Source organism: Lissotriton vulgaris, chromosome 10 (genome assembly GCF_964263255.1).
Source record: "Lissotriton vulgaris chromosome 10, aLisVul1.2, whole genome shotgun sequence".
Lineage (NCBI taxonomy): Eukaryota > Metazoa > Chordata > Amphibia > Caudata > Salamandridae > Lissotriton > Lissotriton vulgaris.
Window position 1 is genome coordinate 272,981,561 of NC_141698.1, and position 24,779 is coordinate 273,006,339.

General features: G+C 44.8%; 1 protein-coding gene across 7 annotated transcripts in view; it reads left to right on the forward strand.

Moving 5' to 3' along the window:
• The window catches only part of NBEAL2 (neurobeachin like 2), a 750,879-nt gene that overhangs the window by 529,571 nt on the left and 196,529 nt on the right, over positions 1 to 24,779 (forward strand). For all 7 annotated transcript variants that reach the window (XM_086940998.1, XM_086940997.1, XM_086941000.1 and 4 more), the window contains 3 exons: positions 12,004 to 12,163; positions 19,075 to 19,163; positions 20,111 to 20,839. In XM_086940998.1, the coding sequence (XP_086797124.1) occupies positions 12,004 to 12,163; positions 19,075 to 19,163; positions 20,111 to 20,839 (978 nt within the window). The remainder of the gene's footprint in view (positions 1 to 12,003; positions 12,164 to 19,074; positions 19,164 to 20,110; positions 20,840 to 24,779) is intronic.

The window sequence follows — 24,779 nt, forward strand, 5'->3', positions numbered from 1 at the left end:
AGAAGTTATTACCATGGAGTATGTATGAAGGCATTTCTACTAGGTTTGTATTAAGTCTAGCTGGTATTCATGGCATGTAAGGAGAGAAGCCAGACTCATATCAACTGCATATTTTATCATATTTCAAAATCAGTCTGGGGTAGCCTAACCCGAGTCCTGTCAGTCTTATATCTTCCTTCAGGGTCGGCTAACGCTTGCGAATGGGGGTTACTAACATCTAACATCATGAGAGCGGGACAGAGGCTAAAACATTCTTTTCCCAGAGAGTAGTGGTTTATTCAGGGTCGTCAGTTATAGTTCGGGGGCATCAGATATGGAGCTGGGGTCAATCGGGAGAGGTGAGGACGCTTTGGACATCCATGCTTGGGTGCAGAAGGGTGGGACAATTCTGGGCATTGGGGATTGTGTTTCTAACGAACTGAAAACAGATGGCCATTGACCTATAGTCCCCCGATAAAAGGCCAGATTAGGGGACATCAGTCGTCTTACCTGTCCTTTCCTTCTTTGCCAATTCAAGCTTCTTAATTTTACAGGAAGGAGAGGCAGTAACATGGCATGTTGTGATTCTTTTAGTGTCTGTCGATTTTGCCGAACACCTTCGTGTTCTGAAAGGACCCAATTAGCCTTGTGCCGGCGGGGCACAATGTTACCACACAAAGGAAGAGGGGTAAGGGGGACCCTCGGAGAGAGAGAGAGAGAGTCGTCCGCATCCTAAATGAACTATTCGGTACACGCACGACAGAGAGAGAGAGAGAGAGAGACGTGTACATAATAGGCCACTTAGTGCGCACACAACATAGAACGGCAGGGGTCAGGCAATATAGAAACACAGGCAGAGGGATGACATAGATCCATAAGCAACGTACACACGAATTCAACGCGGAGATGACAGTACATGCGTCACATAAAAAGATTTAAGGCAGTACATGCGTCACATGAAAAGATTCAAGACAAAACATAGAAAAGTTCCTGGCCAAAAAGATTTCTTCCTGCATGCTGCGCAATCCTTAGTATCCTATTTTATTCATCTGGGGCTGAGCTCGTTGGCTGTCCTTGCGAGTGTTCTCGATTACTAATACTTACACCTCTGTCAATTGGTCGGAATTTAACCTTGTCGGGCCACTGCCCACGATGGGATCTTGGAATCATGTTTCTTTCCCTCCTTTTGGCGAGCGGTTCTCCAGGCTGAGGCAACGGAGGGCATCAATCGAGAGAACAGTGGGACAGCTTAGCTATATCTATGAGGGTGCAAGAAGGGGGTGGTACATTTTAAACATTGATAATATTCCTAGTCTTCCTGACGGTTGGTATTTAGGTAAACCTTACCCCGAAATATTCCTTAACCTTTCCCTATTTAGTTAGACATATGGATTCATTCATTGGTGCCCATCATTCTTAGTTGCATTATCTGGTGTGCCGGTTGGAGTCATATTCAAGTCGTATTATGTCATACTGTACTAACCCGTCAAGTTTCTACGTCAGACCACCCTCCCAGTCACTAGGTTCTGCGGGAGGTGTTGTCATGTCAGAGCAAGGGAGTGATATATCTGTCGAGGTTCGTCGTGTATAGGCACCATGTTCAAATCCCCGTTTTTCCATTCCATCGGTCGTTCGATCATCGCTCCTCCATACTTTTATCGATGTTCCGTCGTGACCTGCAGAAAGAAGGGGAAAGAAGGAGGACGGGGGCAGCCTTTTAAAACACATCAGCGTGCAAAAAACCCAAAAGGCTTTTACTTACCAAATACTCGGTCTATCTCTACGGGGGTGCAGTCCCTACCATCTCGGCGTTTTAAGCCCAGGGGGACCAGTAGTGTGGGAAAGATAATTATCAATGGTCTGCGTATCTGCGTAAATCACCCAGGCATGGCATTTCAGATCATGTGCAAGGGAGGGTCAAAAGCGAAAGGGCAGTCGGTGCAGAGCGCGGGGTGAACTCATGCTTTCCTCCTAGGAAGAGGGATGGTCTACAGCGGTACAGGACCATTTCCGTTCGTACGAGGGGGGGGGGGGTAAGTGGCATTCCTTCAGGGTGGCTTAGGATCATCTAAAACAACTTCCCTGTTGCCTATGGCATATAAGGTAGAGGCTACGCATTGGGATCTTCATCAAGTGTCTTATGCCGCACAAAGATGAAGAAAAACATATAATAAAACCTGGACCATTCAAACTGGCAATGTTTCTGAGCGTTAGGTCCTTTTTACCCTTCGGCCCTAATTAAGCTGCATCATCTCACTTATATTTTGCTTACATCGGAGACAGTAGCCATACATTTTAAATGTATTAATCCAAGCGCCACAATTATCATTGCTTTTTTTTTTTTTTTTAAATCTTTAATAAAAAATGTTGGTGTACAAATACAGCCCTACGACCTCGTGGGCCGGCCACGGAGTAGGCTGGAACTGTGCATGAGGGGAACACAGTCAGAGGTCATTTATTTCATAAAAATGTGCGGCAAGTGCAATGAAATCATGTCGAACATTAGCTGTGAGCAGGTATCATAAGTGTCGAAAATTCAAACTTTCAATAACTATGGGGCATCGAAACTTTACATCAATTCATTGTCCGTACGTTCAATCAGCGCCTATCGTATATCAATTCATTGTTAAATCACATTACAGGACTATCTTATATCAATTCCTTGTCCAAACACATACTCAGTGCCCGTAACCTTTCTCTTCTTTGTCCAAACACATAATCACTATCCACCTTATATCCGTTCATTGTCCAAACACGTACTAAGTACCCATCCCTTATCAACTCATGCGTTAAAAACGACATACATATCTCATAACATCAAGGCTGAGCAATCTGGGTACAACAAGGAGCTGAAAGTTTCATTTGTACCGGCGCCATTTTGGGCGAGGTCAGGCAGGCCCAAGTATAGTCAAAATGTCTCCACCATGTCGTGGTTGGACCAGAACCTCTTTCGGCAGTTCAAGAGTTTGTTTTCGAAAGGGCAACAGAAGAGACTGGCAATGTGAACCATCAGTCAAAAAGTGGGGAGGGAGGCAACAATTTTTCTACCGGGTCATACTGGTATCCCACCGGAACTGTTCAAGTTGGCGGTCTTGCAGGGTCTTAGTCATTTCAAAACTGAGGTCGGCGACGGCAGGAGCGCGCCGATGTCGCGGTTCCCAACGGGGGACGAGGGCGCCCGTGTGGAGGGGTCGGGCCCCCCCGGCTCTCATAGAATCTTCAAGGTCGAGGAGAAGAGCACAGGACGCGCGCCGGTCCTGGGCGAAGCGCCGCTTTTCGATAGGGACCCTTTAAATGGAGCGTTGGGGTGTCGCTGGAAGCCTCCACCTGGGGAGGTGGAGGAGGCTCGTTCGCGCCGCCTCCTCCTCCCAGCGACCCCACGCCGTTTCTCGGCTCCAGCATTTCAGGATGGCCGTACCAGGCAAGGAAGAGGGGGGGGGGTCGGTGGCGTATGCAAGACATCCCCCCCCCTCCATCGTCGCAGCCATCATTGGAGGTGCTGCCGTAACCAACAACCCTCCAGTGTTGTCGCAGAAGGGCGCTGTCCTGCAACCCTCCAGCGTTGTCGCAGAAGGGCGCTGTCCTGCAACCAACAGTCCAGCGTTGTTAAAGCCATAATTGAAGAAAGAAGTGTTGTCGCAGCCATTATTGCTGAAAGAAGTGCTGCCGACAAGGGACCCCCTCGCCTTGGCTCCGGTATTTGATGATGGCCGGATCAGGCAATAGAGGGGGGGGGGGGTCGGAGGCAGAGGCAAGACATCCCCCCCCCCGTGGCCTGCAGAGCGGCAGAAGAATGGAGACCAGTACATTTTCGGGCCATCCGCCCCACGGCCTCTCCCTCCGATGGCGGCCAGCCGGGCCCTGCTCTGCACGCGTCGAGGCCTCGCCTTCCGGATGGGCGTAGCCGCGGGCCTGTTGCACTTCGGGAGCTTCCGGAATGGGGGTAGGTATATGCTGATTTGTATCTATTCCATGTTACCGTTATTGAGCGTGGTGGGATGGACATGTTTGAAGCAGTAGGGGGGTGGAACCTAGCTACCTCGTGGCCGCTTTGGTGTCAAGCATGGCTTTTCTCGCCATTTTTATGTTTTTCTTGTTGCAGGCTATTTCTAGCGTTTCTTATTTTCAGCGAAGTCGATAACTCATCAGTGGCCTACTGATTTTGCTCGATTTCTTTTTCCTTCTTTTTCTAATGTGTTTCATGCTAAAGTTTCGGTTAACCTGATGCAGTGATCACTTCATTATATGTCCCTTTTTATTAGGGGTACCCTCCGGTTGAGCCAGATGATCTACCTCCAATAAGTGGTCCGGGTGGAACTAGTTTACCAATCAGTGGGGAGAAGATAGGCATGACGGATTACAACGGGGACAAAAGTCTGCATTACCTATCTTATCACGGCGGGCAAAGACTAGACAGAATATTTCTATTCTTCGTTGTTTGCAGGCGGTGAATACCTCAAAAGAACCAATATCGAACAATCAATGTTCGGTCAATCAAACAATCAATGGGGAGAATAAGTAGGCACGACGGGTTACAACGGGGACAAAAGTCTGCGTTACCTACCCTTTCGCCACCTGCAAAGAGAGAACCTGTTCTTCCCCGTTTGCAGGCAGAGAATCTCCTGAAAACAATCCGCGAACAACAGTTTGTGTCAAACAATCAATCAGTGGGGGAGGAAGATAGGCACGACGGATTACAACGGGGACAAAAGTCTGCGTTACCTATCCTTTGCTACCTGCAAAGAGAGAGAGAGAGAGCCTGTTATTTCCCTGTTTGCAGACAGCGAATCTCCAAGAGCAACAGAGCAACCAATCAATGAGCAATATCAGTATTTAAATACCGATTCTAATACAAACAATCAATCAATCAATCAGATGGATAAAGCCATCCTACCAATTAGACGTAACAGGCGTCCTACTTAACCTTACCCGGACCGGACCATGTGGACAGTTCTTCGTCTTCCCCTTTCCAGCGCCCGATCGTTCTCTTACTCCATGATTTTACCGCAGCAGTCCTGTGGGATCCCAGTCAGGACAGTGGGTCACTCGAGAGAGGTCCGTTCGGAATCGGTGAAGTTCATTCAATCAGCAGCCGGACGAGGGTCCTCTCAAGGCAGGTATACTCCGATCGTTTAGATGTTCACCCCATCGTCTGGACCTCTCTTACTGGACTCTATGTCGCTGATGGGCCCCACGTTGGGACGCCATTTGTGGAAAAGTCAGCCCATATGACGACCGATGCCCAGGCTGCTGGCGCAACGCGCCTCTTAGCTTCCATTTGAATAGTTACCAAATAAAGAGACGAGCGCTGGAAGCAGGAACACATGAACAGAGTTTTATTTCTCATGAGGAGAGCCTGTCATTTCGGACACGAAACACAGTGTCTTCGGGAGGTGCTCTAACAAGTTCTCTGAAGCTTCGCCTTTTATACACAGCTTTATGGTACAAAAACATTCTTTATTACAATAGAGACACTTTGAGGCGGAAAAAGGCATGTTTGGAATCCCAGCTTCAGGCCTATTCCCATACCCGTTGCTCGGATGTCATCCCCCCCTTCCTGTATGTAACAAGAGATCGTGATTTCTCAGCTGGACATTCCAACAGGACACGAGGGCATGAGGGGGTGATCAGATCAAAGGTTGGGCAGGAAAAAGATCAGTTCAGGGAGGGGTGTAAATCCACGAGGCTTAGGTCTTATGACTTGGGACTTGAGTTTGGGAGATCAGGTGCAGCTGGGGGGTTTCGTCAGCAGAGGGGAAGGGTGTTCCTGGGAGGAAATGGGGGGGGGGGTGTGTGGGTCAAGCGGAGTGTTAACTCCAGTGCAGGGTCGCGCAGAGGGAGAGGGTTTTTATGGTCTTTGCATGTGAGAGTGGGGATGTTCAACACACGTGGGAGGGGAGCCGGCGATTTTAGCAAACGGGCAGAGGGGTCATGATACCTATAATGGCTGGTGTGTACACGTGTGCATGGGCCTACGCTAGCGGGACGAGGTGGTCAGTGCTTCGCAGTATCTGTTCTGTTCACAGCAAGGGGTAGGGGGAACGAAAATGAACGCCGCTTATGTACATACTTATGGTCATTTTTCACAGCACTTTGAAGTCGCCTGGAGAGTTGAGAGACTTTATTCCTTTAAGAAGTCTTATTTGATGCTGTTCTTCTTTCCCAATGCCATTGATGTGTGATTGTAGATTCAGGTTTGGGAACTTTTTATGTCATCCTAAGGACAGACCACCTTCTTGGAAAGGTGCAGTATATAAAGCGTGTCTTATCCCCTTTCCCTGGATTCCATTTCAGTCATTTGGTAAATACAAATATAGCAAAAGTTTTACTTTCTTCTCCCAGGGCTGAGTTCACTTCTGAGTGACCATAAGCACAAAAGCAGAAGAACAATCCTGGCTGTGAGGACAGCCCACCATGCACTAACTGGGGTGTCCAACAAGGTGCTGTTAGTCAGTGTATGACGCATACTTTCCTACTCTAAATTCATGCAGTCACTGGTAAGGTCTTGGTACTACTCCCAGCACGGATGTAGCACATGTCCACATGGTTAAAAAACTAAAATAATAAACCCGAAACAAACTCGTTGAGACAACATTGTATTTCAGTCATGAAAGGAATAGCAGATTAACTCATCCCTCTCAAACAGATAACACAGAAGAACAAAAAGTCCCATCAGTAGTTTACTAATAACTGACACAAGGGAAAAATTAATCAGATGGACGAAAGAAGATGGAGACAAACCCCATTGACGCCTAACCTTTTGACCTTACAACCAAATGCAAAGCCTATGAAAAACACATATTCAAATCGAGGCATCAGTCACCAAAGCAGAGGTAGAAGGAGCAAAAAAATGCCTTAAAAAATTCTTTGAAATTTCTAACTTGGAGAAGTGTGGCTCAGGGGTTAGAGGCGGCAGACCCGGAAGCTGAGATCGGCCCTGGACCAGGGTTCAATTCCCCGCCTCGGCGGGTCTTGGGCTAAAAAATTCCACTGACTCAATAATTCTCGCTCCGGTGCCTTCTCGACTCACGGGTTCACACTCTGCGACTCTGGGCAATAGCTTGCTTAATCTCCACAACGGCCCCTCGCGGCGGGATGCCTGGCTTTCACCTTGTGGATACCCTGACGGGGTTATCTCACAGGGGAATACCAGGACGGGTTCCCTAAGCAAGCACCGGGAAACCCACTGCGGGTAGCTGTGCGCTATACAAGCTCAAACACATTTACATTTACATTTAACTTCTTCCAGGATAAAATAAGATAGATCGGGCTCTCTATCAATGCAGAAGAACCTATTGCAGCATCTATTAACTTATCGGACAAACATATTGCACTGTGGTCTTCCTTCTAGAAACTATCATAAGCATATCTAAGACCTTACTCTCATTCTAGGGTCCCCATTCCAGCTAAGTTGGTAAAAGATATCAGTGTCTCCCGCATCCCCTACATCAGAACAATGGTCAATTCCTCCCTGACTTAAGCTACAGTTCTTAACATTCTGAAAACTGGACAAGCCAGTCCTCTTCATAAAATACAAGGTGCAAATACCAATGGTCTTAACAACTTCTAACCTGTATCCAATCCTACCTTCCTCTCCAAAGTTCTGGTGATCTGTGTCTCGAAACAAATAAACCAATTCCACTAATTTTAAAATCTCCTTGATGACCTACTATTGAGCTTTTTCTCTGATTTTAAACTCAATGGACAAACTTTGACAAAGAAGAGAGATTGGCTGCCTTCCAAGGCTCTGCATTAAATAAAGGACCAATTTACCACCACAACTGTTCCCCCATGTTTTTGTTTTTCTTCTCGATCTATTCATGTTAAAGAGTAGCCTGCAGGTAACTGAAGATCCAGTACGGTTCAATTAAAGTCAGACCTGTTGCCTTTGTCAGTACCTGTTTCATGTGTACTTGACATTTATGTTGTACAGTCCCATACCTACCAATTTCAATATGATAAAGAGATGCATCTGCGTTTTTTGTGGCTTTATACACATATTGATATTTTCAAGAGAATCCCGATTGTTAGAGTATTTTTTAACTTAGTTCTACAGTCTACATTTCATGTTTCCATCTAATCTTTGTGTAAATCAAGAACTGTTAAATGTCTATTTCTCTTCCCGGTCCTGCACATAACTACATTGCATTTAACTGCCCCTTCTCCTCACTCTTAAAGACTTAATCAAATTATTTAAGTCAAAAAGGTTTGACATACTGACATTTAACTACACTTCTGGCTTTTTTGTTATTGGCTTAGTAATCACTGAGCACTTTGCACGTTTCTACAACTGTAAGCCTTTGATAAAAATTGCTATCTTTGTTCCAAGCATATAAGTAGTTTGTCCTTGTTTTAATTAGGCCTGGACTGAATTAAAAATTATGCAGTGGTTTCTAAGAAAAATGCATCTTTGCATCTATTTTTGGACGAGAGGGTGCATTTTTCGCTAAGAAAATAGAGTCAAATGACCACTCTGCCCGTCGCGGAATTCAGCAGAATCTTAATAAAAGGCCATGGGGTTCCGCAGAATCAAACTGCATGAATTTCACCCACCTCTAACTTTAATATGGTTGATTAAATAGTTGCTTATTTCAGAAGTGTTTCATCACTATCAAAAGTGAGAGTCACTGTCTACTTTGCGTTAGATCTTTGTAATAAGCCTAATTTCTTTTGAAGAATATGTCAGTTTTAGGTCTCACGCCTAGCGTTACACTGCACAGCGAGAGTCCTTTTGACCAGGTTTCAGAAATGGACCCTGGAAATGAACACGCTCGGCTTGTGTTATTCCTATGGTCTTCTCTGATTGGGCTTGGAGTGCGTGTTTTTTTGTAACAGAACACGCAATAGGCGGTCACGTTGCTCCGCCCATGGCCTATTGGTGTTTTTTACGCGCACCAAAGCCCATATGTTTTCAATTATCATGCCCAGACACAGGCGCGATAATTGAAAACATATGCCTCGCAGTGGCGCGCACACAACTTGCAGGCGTGTTTCAGCCATACGTTTTACATTTCGTTGTTTGCGCTCGCTTCCTGTGATGTCGGGTATCTGCACGCAGCAGATCGAGGGTAGCCTGGGCTGGCTGCCCGTGCCCCGGTCCGCCCATGCATGGAATATTTACAAATCTGGTTTTGTATGGTTTCCCTTTCATTCGTTCACGGCCGCAATTAAAAACAAGCCAGTAACAACCGCCAATATTATTTCCAAGCAAGGAGCACCACCTCAAACCCCTTTTCACCTTTGGTCATTCTTTGTCCTCTCTTATCGTGCCTGTAGCAACCCCGTTGTTCACTCCTTCTCTAACAGCTGGAGTTTCCTGCCCTTCTCCAGCTCTCAGGCCTCCGTCGCCATCTTAACACCAAAGGAGAAAACCTTACTCCTGTCTACCTAGCGGCTGGAGCCACCCAGCTGACTTGCCATATTTCATATTCTAATTCCTTAGAGCCCTGAGAGAGGCCGAGGAGAGAGGTGCGAGCTCGCGCAGGGTGCACTTCAGCGAAACCCATCACCTGCAGGGACAGGAGCCTTGTGAGGAGCAGGCAGTGGAGGGATCTGCCCCCACAGCCTGCCTGTGCTGCAGACACGCTCAGTGTTGGCAGCCATGCAAAACCCAGGTGAGTGTCAGCGCAGCGTCCACTGTCACTGCAGCTTGTGTGGTCGCGCTGCAAGGGGTCAGCACTACAAAGCTTCAGCGAGCCGGCGGATATCCAGATGTTTCCAGAGGCGACTGGTGCATCAGGTGCAGTGGTGCCATAGTCCCCAGGCTTGAGGTGCCCACTGAACTCTGGGTGTTGCTGTCATTTAGAATTCAAACATCAGTCAGGGGGCCCAGATCCTTTGTGCCGACGGTGCGGTGCTTGTTCCAAAAGCTGTCTGAATGCAGCAGAATGCAGTGTCTTGCACCAGGTCGTTGTCCAGTTATAATCATGGATGGCAGCCAGACAAACTTGACTAGTATAGTGGTGATTATTCATTGTGTCACATATGTATGTGAGCAGTGATGTGAGCGGTGTTTGTGTCAAGCAGATTTAAATTTAAAAAAAGAAGGAAACAGTTTTGGTTTGGTAGATGCAGTAGTCGTGAATAGTGGGTTTACAGCTATCCATTTCCGTATGTCTTCTTATTTAAATTTGCTCCAAAAGTCTTGCTGATGTCTTTCCCGTCTAGACATAGGTGTGACACGTGCCTGTGTTTTCTTTAGCTCCTGTTTTCATTAGAATGCTATTTTTTAAAAATGTATTTAGTTGTATTGGTCTGCATGGGTTCGAGTAACAGGCGATGAACTTCCTGTGAATTGCTGTTCCTGTGTACAGAGTTACAGTGTGTGTGAGTGTCTGTGTTGGCGCTCGGTGTTTGTCTGTGTTGGGGGTGTGTGTGTGTGTGTGTGTGTCTGTGTTGTGTGTGTGTGTGTGTGTGTGTGTGTGTTTGTGTGTTTAGGACTTCTGTTAGCAAATATCTTTCTCTCCATAGTTCTCAGAGGAATGTGCCTGAAATTCTTTATCTCTTTGTAGCAAGGCCATTTTCTCTCCACGCCTCTTATTTTCAGCTTCCACTTTTTTCCGGTGTGTCTCAGTGGTGCAAGGTCCTTTCTGTTGGCAGGTTTTGTAAATTTCATTTGAATTGATGACGCAGGTTTATATATCAGTTCATTAAGTGTCATCACAGTTCTATCATTTAGTCTGGATCTGCTTGACTGTTAGCTGCAGTTTAAACATTGAAGTCTTGAAAACGAGTGAGTGATGGGCTTTTTCCCAGCTGTGGAGCCCCCAAGAAGAATCAAAGCCCCCCCCCCCCCCCCCCCCCCCCCATTCCAACCCGAAGAGTGCTCTGCATGACCCGCGGCTTCCAGGCCTGGCCTTTTGTGTAATATACTAATGCATTCTGGGCGTTGTAGTCTTGCTTTGCTCACCTAAAATGGTTTGTACGTGAAAAGTTCAGGACTGAAGACAGGGCCTGTAACGACCTGGAGTGAGCTGGTCACCCTAACTTCTACTCAGCCACCTTCAGGTCCTGTCACTCAAAGCAGACTCTGCCCAGGCCTAGTGCAGACTCACCCTCTCTGCACTGATGCCATTCCCTCTGTCAGGACACACTGGCTGGGGCATCCCCTAGGGGCTGACAAAAGCATCACACTCACATAGTCTTGCACAGACATGAGCCCTGGTCTTTAGTCAGGCCCTTCCTAGAGGGCTTCTGGGACAAAGTTACTGTGCTGAGGATGGACTCACAGGGTCATCCTCACATTCTCACTGGTGGACAGCCTGTCACATAATAAATGGGTTATGAGCTTGTATTAGGCTGTAAAGTAAGGCTAAGAAAGCAGTTAATGACATCAAGTTTACCCTGGGACATCCCTTTATATACACCCTCCATCCCAGGAGCTTTCTGAAACCTTAACATAACAAGCATTTGCAATACAATAGGTCTCGCATTATTAAAGTTTGAGCTATTGGTGTTGCACTATTTAGCAATGCCAATAGCTCAAACTTTAGTAATGCGAGACCTATTGCATTGCAAATGCTTGTTAATTAGTAGCGGGGAACGACTGTTGACTTGTGTTTCAAAAGTTTGGTAATTTTGTGAGGATTAAGAGTTTTGATTCTATGGAGTGGAGATTTTTACATAATACCCTCACTACCATAGCACTAACACACCATTACAGCCACCTGCCAAGTCATTTGACCTAGAATTTCTTTAGAAACTCTTCATTTACTGTAGGTTCTGAAATTTTATTTTCCATTTAATTTGTAACATGCCCCAAAATAAGAAAATTATAATATATTCCACTTACCCAAAGTAACATGCGCCAAAATGAGTAACATTGTGACATATTCTACTTACCCAAAATATTAATCCCGCAATACGAACAGTTATGACACAATCCACTTGCCCAAAATGACAGTGCACACTTTTCCATATAGATACATTTGTAAAACATGCTTTATTTTTACAACAGTAAACAAAACTTTGTAAATGGTATCCATCAACTTCCCTCTTCCCTTTTCTACATTTGCACCCCTAAAGATCATGTACAAGATGCTGAAGTTTGAGAAGATCCATGAGCGATACAAGCACAGGCTAAAGCTGAAGGACATCGGCTACCAGGGGCTCATCTCTTTCCTGAATGAAATTTCAGTGTCCATGCTGCTCATTCGCTGTCTCTCAGAGCAGGTCCTTGGATCAGGTGAGACCCCCTTTGATTAAAAAACATATTTTGTACCTAAAGATAAGCTACGAAATTGCAACTAAGTAAAGTGCATGAACAATTCTATCATGTAATTTTTTTTTAATTATAATAAGGCCAGATTTATAAGGTGTTTTGGATTATATCACATCATTTTGTGGTTGGTGATGTGTCTAATGACTTTTTTTCAATGTGCATGCAAGATAGAGCAAGGGAGTGTTGCAGGATAATGTGACTTTACACATTTGAATGAACAAATTACATTACACTTCACATGTTTTAAAATACATTTTATTTTACATATCATGCAAATGCCAAAGTCGGGTTTAGAAAAAAGAGGTCCCCAGGTTCAGTGGTTCTCAGATTCCCCAGGCTCCAATCTTTTACCAGCCATCGTACCATCCTCTTGTAATAAATACAAATGTGGTACAAGGTTCTAGCCTATAAAGGCAAGTAGAGGGCACTACTCAGGTCGAAATAAAGGTTCTAGGAAGGCAAAAGTTCAGAACCGAAATCACTCGAACAGTGTATCCGCTTATCAAAAATGAAACAGCTGCTTGTGGTGCACCTGAGTTGCGCTGAAATCATGCTGGCCAAGTTCCTTACCAAGGAATGCGCAACACATTCAGTAAGTAGGATTGAACAGCTGTGATGGCGGCAGAGTATAATGCAGAGCTGGGTTGGTCAGGGGGTGACCAGATGGATCCCTCTCCCCAACTTGGTCATCATACAGGAAAATTTGTAGTCCCACCTGGCACTCGAAAGAAAGATTAGGGCAGTATCCTTGAGCGTGCCCTTTCTGGGAAAGGACCTCAGGAATGTAGTGGCTAGGGTCACGGAATTCAAAGACCGCGTCAGTGACCTGGAGGACTAAAAAAACTGCAGACTATGATGGCTTGCCTGACCACGACCTCAAACTGAGTGGCAGACCAGAAGGGTGGGTGAAGCAGAAAAACTATGATTTGTCGGTTTTCCAGAAAGCATAGAGGACAGTCACCACGAATGATCCTTAAAACAATGTTTGTGGAGTATCCGCAGCTGTGGGTCACCATCATAAAATCTTTATTCGGTTAACAAAAACAACCATAAAAGAATACAAAGACATAAATATAAAATCACCTCAGTAAAACATTTCCACATAAAAATGACAGTCAATAAAACGGAAAGCCCCTGTCAGCCGGGACTGTCCAAAAACGAATCAGGTCTTGATCTCCTAGACACAATGCAGTTTATAAAAAAAAAAAAAAACAGAAAACATAAATTGATTGGGAAGCCTCTGCAGGTAAACCAAGACCGGCCTTACTTGAGAAAAATTCTGGGACTTCAGCAGGAGGACTAAAAATAGTTTCCTAGGCCTACTAAATTTGCAGCAAAACATAATGAAGTGTAGAGTGTCCTGCGGAGATTTGTTGTCACAACAGCAAGGCAGTATACAATCAGGAAAAGCCCAGCCAGTTGAAGAAGCCAAAAGATGATGAAGTGATTTAAACGTGAACTTGGCCAGAAGAAGCCTGTCTCACTGATGGTGTACTTGGGCTGGTTACAGCTCCATACTATGAACAGTCTTCAAGAGCCTGTTTCCCCACACTGAGAGTTTCTGCAGCTCACACTGCTCGGTATCCAGCAGGGCTCGACCCAGAAGCAACCTCTTAACACATGTCAATTCTCAAAGGGACAAAGAATTGGGATCACTAAAGATATCTGCTCTCCTGAGATACGCAAAAGCTGCCCTCACATAGGCTATCCACAGGATTTTGGTGCACCAGATCAGGGTTAAACAATCCGCAAGGATCAACTGGTTAAGCTTTAGTTCCTCCCTTGTCCACACCTTGATCCAGCACAGTAGGGGGCTGAGGGCCACCTTTCTGTCACATGACCAAGCCCAAGCTCCGCCTGCACTGAAAATTTTGGGATGGAGTGTGGAACCTTTACTACCTGTTGTAAAAATTGGTTCTCTTTTAAGAGGTTCCTCGGTGACCACTAACATAGCCTATGCCCAAAACTAGAAACCGCCCATGTAGTTTTAATAAATTCAGAACTTGTGCCCTCAATAAATTAGCCACTTTAAAAATCTTACTGCCAGTGGACTTTGGACAAACAACTATAATATAGAACTTAGAAACTTGATCAGGATTAGATCTAACCCCGAAGCCTTGTGGGCCATAACAACGGCATCGTCAGCGTTTAACAAGACTGGGAGGGATCTAGCTCCAACCCAAGGACAGTCTACCAAAACTGAGAGGAGAGCAGACTCCAGCCCGTTCACATATAGAGCAAGCAGGAATGGGGCAAGAATGCACCCATGGCTGAAACCACTAGTAGTGAGGAATGATCGAGTGCTATCAGCGCCCTGTGAAAAAAACGCATAGAGGTGGAAGTGTCAGAATAAAGTTTGGCTAAAAGGACCACAATATTCGGGTTAACGCACATCTTGAAGAGCAAGGGACAGAGTTTAACATGGTTAACCCTGTCGAACAAGGACTTTAAGTCCATGAAAGCATTGAGGGTTGTCCTTGGCCGCGTCTTAAAGACCGGGATAATCACTGCTGTGCCCCATGTAAATGTAAATGTAAATGTGGGTGTACTTGTAAAGCGCACTGCGACTCCATGGAGTATCCTGGCGCTGAAGACCGCTGGGGAACCCGTCCTGGTTTTCCCTGTGAGGTGGTCCCTTTCTGGGTATCTCCAAGGTGAAACCAGGCATCCCCGGCGTCTGTGGGGGGCCGTTGTAGAGATGAGGCAAGCTTAATGCCCAGAGTTGCTGAGTGTGATCCCTGGTTAGAGTAGGCACCGAGGCGAGAATTATCGAGTCCGTTTTGACCCTGGTTCACGACCCTGCCGCGTCAGGAATTGAACCCTGGTCTCGGGCTGTTTTCAGCTTACGGGTCTGCCGCCTCTAACCAGTGAGCCACACCACTCCACCATGAGGGCATCACCCGTCCCAAGAGGTCATGTTCAAGATTTGAGTAAAGAGATGGCCCTCAACTGATTCACAGGAATTCCGTCTGGTACCAGGGCCTTATTGCTGGACACTATCATGCTGCGCTGAGTAACTTCTTCCAAGGTAAAGCCCACTGGATCCCCGGCTAAAACCTCTACTGTCATATAATTGTCCCCCTCTCTGATTGTAAACACCTTCAAAGTCTTTAACCCATTGTTGTTCAAAAATATGATGACATATTACCAAGCCAGAGACGTTCGTAAAGTAAGGCCCATTATCCACTTTCCAAAAGAATGAGCTGCCCCAACTCTCACACGCCTGGCATTGCTCCTTCCAAGCTATCTCCCACAGAGTTGATTGACCAGTATCTAGGGCTTGCTTATAGGCCAGCCTACATCCTTTCCCCAGGCTCTTATACCTGGGTGACTGCTTCAATGCATCCTTCAACTGTCGCAGCTAATGATCTCTCGCCATCCTTTTTGGTAGAATGAGCACACCAATTCTTCCTTCTGAAACTTCTTCCCGGCACGCCCGATGAAGCTGCTGATCACAAAGATACTTAGCTATCGAGACAGAGGAGAGATCTTCCGGCTGGTGCTGGGACAAGACTCTAACTGTTAGGACTTCTAATGCATGGTATTGTTAGATTATGCTAATTGAATGCAGCTGCAAAGAAAAGGCTTTGAAGTAGTTAAAACAGAGTTGTGCGGTGGTGAGGCCATGAATGGAATGGAGTGAGGCATGCATTATCTTGTCTCTGAATACCCATTGTACCCTTCTCCAATGCACCGGACCTGCCTGCCTCAACAATGCTTGTTTCCAGTCTGGGGACGACCTGGCCTGGCAGTTCGGGCTGGACTGTTCCCATAGGGAGCAGGGTCAAGACTGGTTTGCATATGGCTGGATACAAACTGGGGTGGCATGGGGAGCAAAAAATGATGGATTTAGGCCCAGATCTCTGTACTGTGGGGAGTGTTTGACATTGTTCAGCATTCCATCCATCAATTGTGCTTTTTGCAGTCAACAATCCACTCCAGCACAGCTTCCTGAACACCCTTGGAGTCGGGTGACAGAGCTGCAGTCCTACGAGGTAGAGCACCACAGGGTGATCGCAGGTTCCGACACTTGGCGGTGCCCTACCAAATCACCATCTTATGTGTGCAGCCCTCTTGTAAGGTCCAACTTCTTTCACATCTGATGGTCTTGCTCTCCTATCATAACTCACTTGAAGGAGATTATAGGACACATGAAGTGCACAGTGGGATGCGTATTCCCTGGCTGTTACACCACAGAAATACTGGGCTCCCGACCCCTCGCATTGGAATTGATGTCGCACAATGATTGAAGGCTCATTAGCTATATGTTGAGCATTGCAAAGCAGCTGATAGCGCTTGCCTGGAAAAAGACTATGGACGCTTCCCCATTGCCTTATGGTTCATGCACCTCTCAAATGTTATGGCAATGGAGCAGCTAGATCACAAACTGGCCTATACTGATACCAAATTCACATGCATTTGGCAACTGCTACTTGACTAACTGTCTCACCTTGAATGCACTTGCTTCACTCCTCCAAAACTTGAAGTGCTGCCACTCTATGATTAGCTTGTCCCTCACCATGGCTGTGAAAGTAATGCTCAACCCATACTCTGCAGCCCTCTCGCCCTACCCCACCCCCTACCACAAAAGGGACTCCCTCATGTACTACTCTGAGCTGAGGCAATGTGAAGGACCACAGGTCGTATTATTGAAAGTGCCCTGGGGTGTGAAGGAGCATGAATATCTCCTTTCGTCATAAAGTGAACATAGGTTAACTAACCTCCTCAGCTGGATACAGCAGGAGCGATGACTGATGCTTGATCTCCTTCTTACCCTATATGGAACCCCCTGTGAGTACTCATAAACTCATACAGATTGAACCACACCAGGGGAAGGGGAAAAAGGGATAAGAAACTATAAAGTTGCAGCAGTTTGAATGTTCAATCCTGAACTGGTTGGGAGCTGCAGGGATCTCTCTCCTCTTTCCAGCCCATGAACCCTGCAGGGGGGAGAGAACAGGTCATACATACAATACACACTTCCTGGGGTGTAGATTAAAATGACTATGTGTGGACATAAACTTACATTTGAAACTGCCACAAGTATTCTTCAGAACAAGGCTCAGAAGGTAAAAATAAAGTAAGCAAAAAGAAAAAGACACAAGCGTAGAACTACTAAAATCCGTGATTGTCTATAGTAATTAAGTACACTTGCTTGTACATCGTTATACACACGATTATGGATTTATCTGTAACCATATGGACTTCTGATTATTGTGGTCTTGCTTCTTAGGCCTCAAACGATACTTCTGTACATTCTACAACTCTGTCCCTATGACAGAATTGGCTCTAATGTAATCCAGGTGAGTCTCTCTCTCACACGTAGCATTAAATGAGAAATAATGCCTCCAAATAAATACTAACAAACAGCTTAAATTCCGCTGCGGTACTCTCATGTAACAAGAGCACGTCTTAATGTCCCAAAGAACCCTAAAAGCGAAGTCTCGACTAATCACAGCGCTTCCTTGCGATTCAACAGAAACTGGCAAACTTGCCCTAATCCGGCGCGGCAATGCGCTAAACTAAATATCCCTAATGGCCCCAGTTATCCAGCGCGGCTACGCATTTACCTAATCCCTGGCGGCTCTTGTCCTCCAGCACGGAAATGCGTGTAGTAATCCGACGCGGCAATGCGCTTAGTCCCCCCCCCCCCCCCCAGACATCCCCTTGCAGGCAGGTGATGTCTCTCCTGTCTTAAAAGTGCAGGCAGGTTGCTGTCTGCACAGTGAAACACGGAGCAGCTGCTTCAGAGCCGCTCCATTTTTCACTTGAATGCACTGCCCCCAGGCCAGCACAACTTTGCAATTGGGCACACTTTGCCTGTTTGCGCCACGGCGCACCTTAAAACAGGTGCTTTGGGTGCAAACAGGGAAAGTGCGCCCTTTGTGTAATAGAGACCCTGGGGTTCTCTGTATCGCATTCTGACCTAAGTGTGATGGAAATATTTGTTTACTTGTTTCCTGGTTTATGACATGTCTGCTTGCCTGGGGCTCTCTACTTATATCGACTATTGATGCACTGCAACATCGCTATACTATTACCTGTGGCAGTATTATTATATCATGCTATCTACGCAAAGTGGGGTAGTATTTTGAAAACATTTTGTGTATTGTTTTGTGGAAAACCTTTAATAAACAGATTACAAGCACAAAATAGTTATACAGTGCACAATGAACCTTCATTGTGTGATTCTTCCTCCAGCCAAACATAAGGCTATTTCCCAGGCCATGTCCTATTTTTTTGAAATACCAGAAGTATGGAACCGGGGAGCAGACGCATTGAAAGAAAAGAAGTAAATATATGTAAATTTTAGTAGGACAATGTATATGGAAGGCGGAATGCTTGGCGGCCAGATATTGTTGCAGTTTGTTTTCCCATGGAACATTCAGAATGGCTTGTCTGATGGTAGAGAAACATTGATAGGTGTTGGGTGACTTCCGGGTAGACTATGGGACCTGAGTTTGGGGTTTCCACTGGATAAAGTGTTCATTTTCTTATCCAGCTGTAAAATTCAGTTCAACACTTGCTGATCAGGTTTTTTTGTCAGTGTTAATTAAGGTGCTACAGACTATAGAATTCAAATGTATTGTGTGCCATACCTCAGTAATTCCATCTCCAGAGTCTCCTCATTTGTAAAGTGATGTTCAAGTTGAAGCAAGTGGAAGAAACCTGGACAGGAGTAAGTTTGTGATTTGGAGTTTACGAAAGGCAATGGAAACAAACCCTGCAATCAATGCTTGAAACCAGTAATTGCTGTGGGCGCCAAGATAGGTAGTGAAATTGGTAGACTCAATGGAGGATGCAGCCGTTGGTTTTTATCACATTTTCTGTACCCCTTTATGAATTATGATACTAAATTTGTTTTCATCTCACAGACTTATATCCAAACTACAAGGATCTCGTGGCCGTGGTGTTCCTATCACATAGGGCGGAGTTAACTGTGAGACTTGATGTTTGTCGCAAGGTACCGTAAGTCCGGATTGTCCAGAGGTTTTTCCTATATTAACTTGACATCTTGAAGAAAGTTTATGAGGAGAGCTTGAGTATATTTTCCTCTGCATCTCTGAGTGTACCTGGGGATTACTGCAGCCATCATGCCATGACTGGGTTCATTATTTAGTAATGCTTCCTTGACCTTCTCTTTAGAGGTTTAACTTACTTTAATGAATAGTTGTACCTGTTGAAAGGCAACAGTTTAAGTACATGAATGACACTTAGTTTGTCTCCAGACTTTAAAGTAGGGAGAAGAACGTCTCTGCATTATTTTGACAAGCTATCTGGTCTATTATGCATAATTTATCGTAAAACTCATAGACCTTCAGAAGCCTTTGCCAAACAGCCTACATAATATTATTAGAATTGTTAGCAATACAAAATATATGAATGAGAAAAAACAGTATGGATAGATTTGTGACAAGCTGACACTGTAAGTGTAATAAGATATGCTGTGCCCTCACGTAAATCATGAGATTGTTCAAGAATTGTAGAATTTTTATGCTAACTTTGTCCTTGTTGAACTGTTGTTTAAAATCTGGGTTGGAAGGATTCTTTAGTGCCCTTCTTCTGATTGCTACTTCCTTTCTCCCACGTTTGTGTACTGATGCTTGGAATAGACTATATTTTTTCCCTTGTGCTTTGATCCTAGATCTTATTCTTAATCTTCCAAGTTGGGGCATCATTGATGTATATATTGCCTAAAGTCTTGACCAGGGTAAACAGATTTGATCTCAGTGGTTCCAAGAAGGGCTCAGCTCATTGACTGGATTTTGCTGCTCAACAGGATGTTTAGTCCAATATTGTCTGCCATGTCTTAAACAGGAGCTAAATCAAGTATAGCAAAACAGTAGTAATGCAAATGAACGGTTTTAATTTAAAATCTTTGTGAAAGCTTCCCTTTTGTTTGTATTTTAGCTCTTCCACTTGATATATTCTCAACAAGACATTGTCCGACATCTTGCCAAACAAGCTGGCTGGCAGGACACCTTAACTAAGCTTTACGTTAAAGAATCCTTCGAGTCTCGACAGCTCAGTCTTTCGGGCTCCACCAACAGTTACTGCCTAGATCGGCTGAGAAATGCAAACCACCATAAGATTTTTGGGTTAGAGGAAGAGAAAGAGATTCTGGACAATCTGAATACCCAGCCAGCCACTCCAGACCCAGACATATTTATGCCGCTCTGTTTTGAAAACAATGATCAAGATATCTCGGAAGGGTACTCTGACCACTCCATGTCTCCCATTGACAAGGAAAAACAGTTTCACCCCTACAATTTCAAATCTTTTGACTCTTTAGACCGCACCAGCCACTCTTCATCAAACACTATTGACATTCAAGGGTCAGATGAACCAAATTCACCTGATACACTTCCTTTTGATAGCGTGTACCAGCCACTCTCCCCATTCTCCATGTCCCCCTTCGATCTTCGTCTTGATCTTGCCAGCACAAGCTCGATTGCTACTATTGAAAGTGGTAACCAGACACCTGGCAGCCTCCCAGGAACTCCATCCCCACTCGAGAACTTTAAGCCATTTCCAGGTCTACGAGTTCGGAAAAGCTCCAGTTTGTCAAATGTGTTGGATGAAAACAGTTACCAAGAAACACTGCCTAGCGATACTACCTCCAATACCAGCAATCCCCAGGTACAGTACGTCCTTTCTACCTTGTGCTAAAAAATTAACAGCAAAAGTTTATTTACTGTTTAGATAGTGTTGTCTTTAAGGAATGGCACAATGTGCCACGTTGTGTCAGTTTTGCAACTACTGAATTTCAAAAATGAGAACTATCTGTAGACTTGAACTTTAGGAACTGGAGCCAAAGAGAATATGGTGTGTTGCTTAGGGTAAAGTGATCAAAGTGCAGCCTCCTTTCATTTCCAAGAGTAAGTAATGATCAAAGAGATATTTGAATCATGGCAATAAGGACAAGTTTGGATTTAGGATATGGACAGTTGCACAAACAAAATAGATGAAAATGATGTAAAATACAGTAAAGAGAAACTTTGCAGTAAACCTACTACCCAGAAGTACAAAAGGACGGTGGCAGAAGCAAGGAAACACGGGTGCATACTGACAACAAAGTGTAGAGAAATAACATGTACTTTGTTAACAGTCAGAGATTTGGTAAACATGTTGCCTAGACACCATAACATTGTTTACCCTTTATGTTAATTGAGCAAGGAATAAAATACAGTGTGATGTTATTACATATATGCATTGATCAATGACCAGTTTTGTAACAACATTCACATAGGTTCTTTTTTTGCCTACACCGATAAAAGGGGTAGCTTTGTAGTTGACTATGCCTTTGGTTTATCTTAATTTATTTGTATACCAGATATAAATCATACACATTGTATAGAGTATTTGCTATATAAAAATGTGAATTACAGGTTTATTTGTAGTATCTAAATTCTACTGAGGTCCTGTAATTCTCTTACTTTTGAATATCCATTTCTGTAAATGTATGACCTATTAATACTGCATTCTGTTCCCTTAGATGTACACTTTAGCATCAATCCATGTAGCTAAGCATTATTTGTGATTCATTTTTAAAACAAGAATGTAGCTCTGGTAGTTATGTTATGCTGATTTGTAGAGTGGACTAACACCTGGAAGGGTATCCTGGCGCCGAGCAGGTGTGAGTCTAGGCACACCTAGGTCCTAGTGCTCCTATTTGAAACTACAGTTCTTCAGCTTTATGCTCAATTTTATTAGTGCGGAGGCACTTATGTGTAGAGGCAGGTCTTTTCATGCTTTAGGAACAATGTAGGAAAAGTCTCAGCCACCCGATCTGGTTTTCTCTATGCGTGGGATTTGTGCAAGTAGGAGTCTAGACAGGTATCTGGAAGGTTTGTTAGAGCAGATGCGATTGTTCAGGTATGCTGGGCAGTAGAGTTTGAGCAGTGTCATGAAATGCCTTTAAAAAGGGGATGAGGCATTTGAATTATGCTCATTTGTAAATAGGAAGCCAGTGCTCCTTCAGGTGTAGTGTGATATGAGTGTGGTATGGGCATTTGAGAGTGATTCTGGCTTCCGAGTTCTGATAGATCGGCAGCCTTCTGGTGAGAGTTCTGTTGATCCCGGCAGAGAGGGTGTTCCCGCTTGCTTGTGACCAGGGGTTGGGTGACGGTTTTCCGTGTGCTGAATGGGAGCCATGTAAAAATCTTCCTTATCACCTTCAGGGTATGAAAGCATAACGCGGTGATGGCAGTGGCTTGGGCGGTCATGCCAAGTTTGCTGTCAATGATCCTGAGGTTTTTGGCATGGGTGGTGGGTGTCGTGCTAGCTCTATTCCCACCAGGTGGAGTCCCACATTGATGTATTCTCCCCGAATATCCCAATTTCAGTTTTGTTGGTGTTCAGCTTTTAGACAGTTGGCCTTCATCCAGTGGATGATTTCAGTCATGCAGGCATTAAACTTGAATCAGGTATTGAGTGTCTTGTACATGAGGTAGAGGATGAGTTGTATGATATCGGCAAAGGAGAGGACGTTGATATGAGAGTGGATGACGCTGGCAGAGGGATTGTGTGTGCTTTGAAGAGGGTTCGGCTCAGGGAGGATCCTAGCGGAACTCCACGGATGATTGCGCGGACATCAGAGTGGTACGGGGCCATGCTGTGTTGTATGGTTCTTACAAATTAGGTAGGACTGTGTATACAGACAACATAAACATCAGAATATGGGGACTGATTTAATCAATTTTATCAGAGTATGTTGCCCCAGTTTCTAGGTAGCTAACAGTGCTCCATCAGAACCCCTTATCTTAACAGCGTACTGAATGGTATGTGGAACCTCAGAGCATGGCTACTCTAATTGTCCAAGGAAATCTTGGAAATAGATCTACCATTTTGTTGTTATTTAGGCATGCTCAGAGGGAGATGCATACAATATACTAAATGGCTTTTCAAACATTTATTGAAGCAATTATATTCTTGTGTAAAAACATGAGCTGCAATTATTAGCTGGAGGAAACAAAGCTATGTTACTAGCATTACAAGAATGGTGAAAAAGATAAACAGTTTTACCGTTATGACAAGGCTGCATGATTTTTACGATTGTATGTTAATGCATATATGAATACTCGTACCCTAATCCTACCTACACTATCTAGAGAATAGTAAGAGTACTCTCTCTTGGAACAACCAAACTCCCAGTACCAATATATGATGTATCAGGAAGCCAGTCTGGTATAGAATAGGTCTCCAGCTTGGCAGGATAGAAATTGGAATTAGCAGAGCTGCATCTCAGTCACAGGGTCTAGAATAATCCATACTTGTACTCCTTTGGCGCATAAAACTCATAGGTGGTTTATGTAAAAAACACCACTGTTGCAATCGCACTATGTCAGAGATGCTACACTGATGTGTTTTTGTCTTTGCGACTCATAGCTGTCTCAAGCCGAACAGCTAAAAACAATAGTATTGTGCTCAATGTTCTTAAGCTTGGACGGAGTGTACTAGGCAACTTGATAGTGTGCCTGCTAAGAAATGTGCTGCCTACAGGACCATTTCTAAGTATGCTATTGTGTACATGCAAAGCATGTAAAAAGTAATTGTTCAGAGAAGATGGCAAATTTAAACCTGCAACTAAAATGTTGATTTGTGCTCAGGCCCTATTGAACCTTACAACAGCTGACTGACTGGGTCCTTCCAGTAAGAAAGGAGTAGATCCATCAGAGTGCATGTTCGTGGAATCTGATGTCGTGCAGGCGTTGGATGAGGTTTGGGTGCGAGACTGTGTCAAATCTTATGGAGTGATCCAGGAGCATGAGGGCCACAGTCTCTCCTCTGTCCAGAGTCATGTTGATGTCTTCCATGGTGGCAATTAGGGAAGCTTTCATGCTGTGGGTGGGTTTGTAACCAAACTGAGTGGTATTGAAGAGTTGGTGGTTCTTGAGCTATTCAGTGAGGTGTATGTTGATAATTTTGACTAAGACCTTGGCCGGTAATGGTAGCAGGGAGATCAGTTTATAGTTGACGGATGGTGAAGGGTCTGCAGAGGGTTTCTTCAGCAATAGAAGGACAGATGCATGTTTCCAAGCACCTGGGATGGTTGCAGAAGAAGTAGAGTCATTTAGAATGGGTGTGAGCATGGCACATATTTATTGCAGTCCTCTGGAGTAGGGGTGGTGGGGCCAGGGGTCCGATCTGGCTCTAAGTAGATGGAGTTCATGGTGGCAGCGAGTTGGTGCAAGATGTGATCCTATGGTTTAAATTCTTGATGGTTTAATGGAAGCTGTTGCTATGTTTGGGTCAGTGGGTGTTGAGAGTGGTACTCCAGTCCTCGTCAGTGATGCTGGTCCAGTTTTGGCGACCGGTTTGGTGGTGGTGCTGGTGTATTTTGTACTAAGACGGGGATGCTGAATTTACCTAGGCTGTGGCCCGTCTGTTTCACTGATGTGGACCTGTTGAATCAGATGTTGCTTTAGTAGTAAAAATAGGGTCCTGGAGGTGTACAGAGATGTGTGTAGGTCTCTTTTACAAATTGGGCGTGGCCCAGGCTTCCAAGGTCTGTAATGAGTTGAGTTGCGGTCGGCATGGTCTTTCAGGTGGAATTCAGGTCTCCAAGTAGAATGTAATT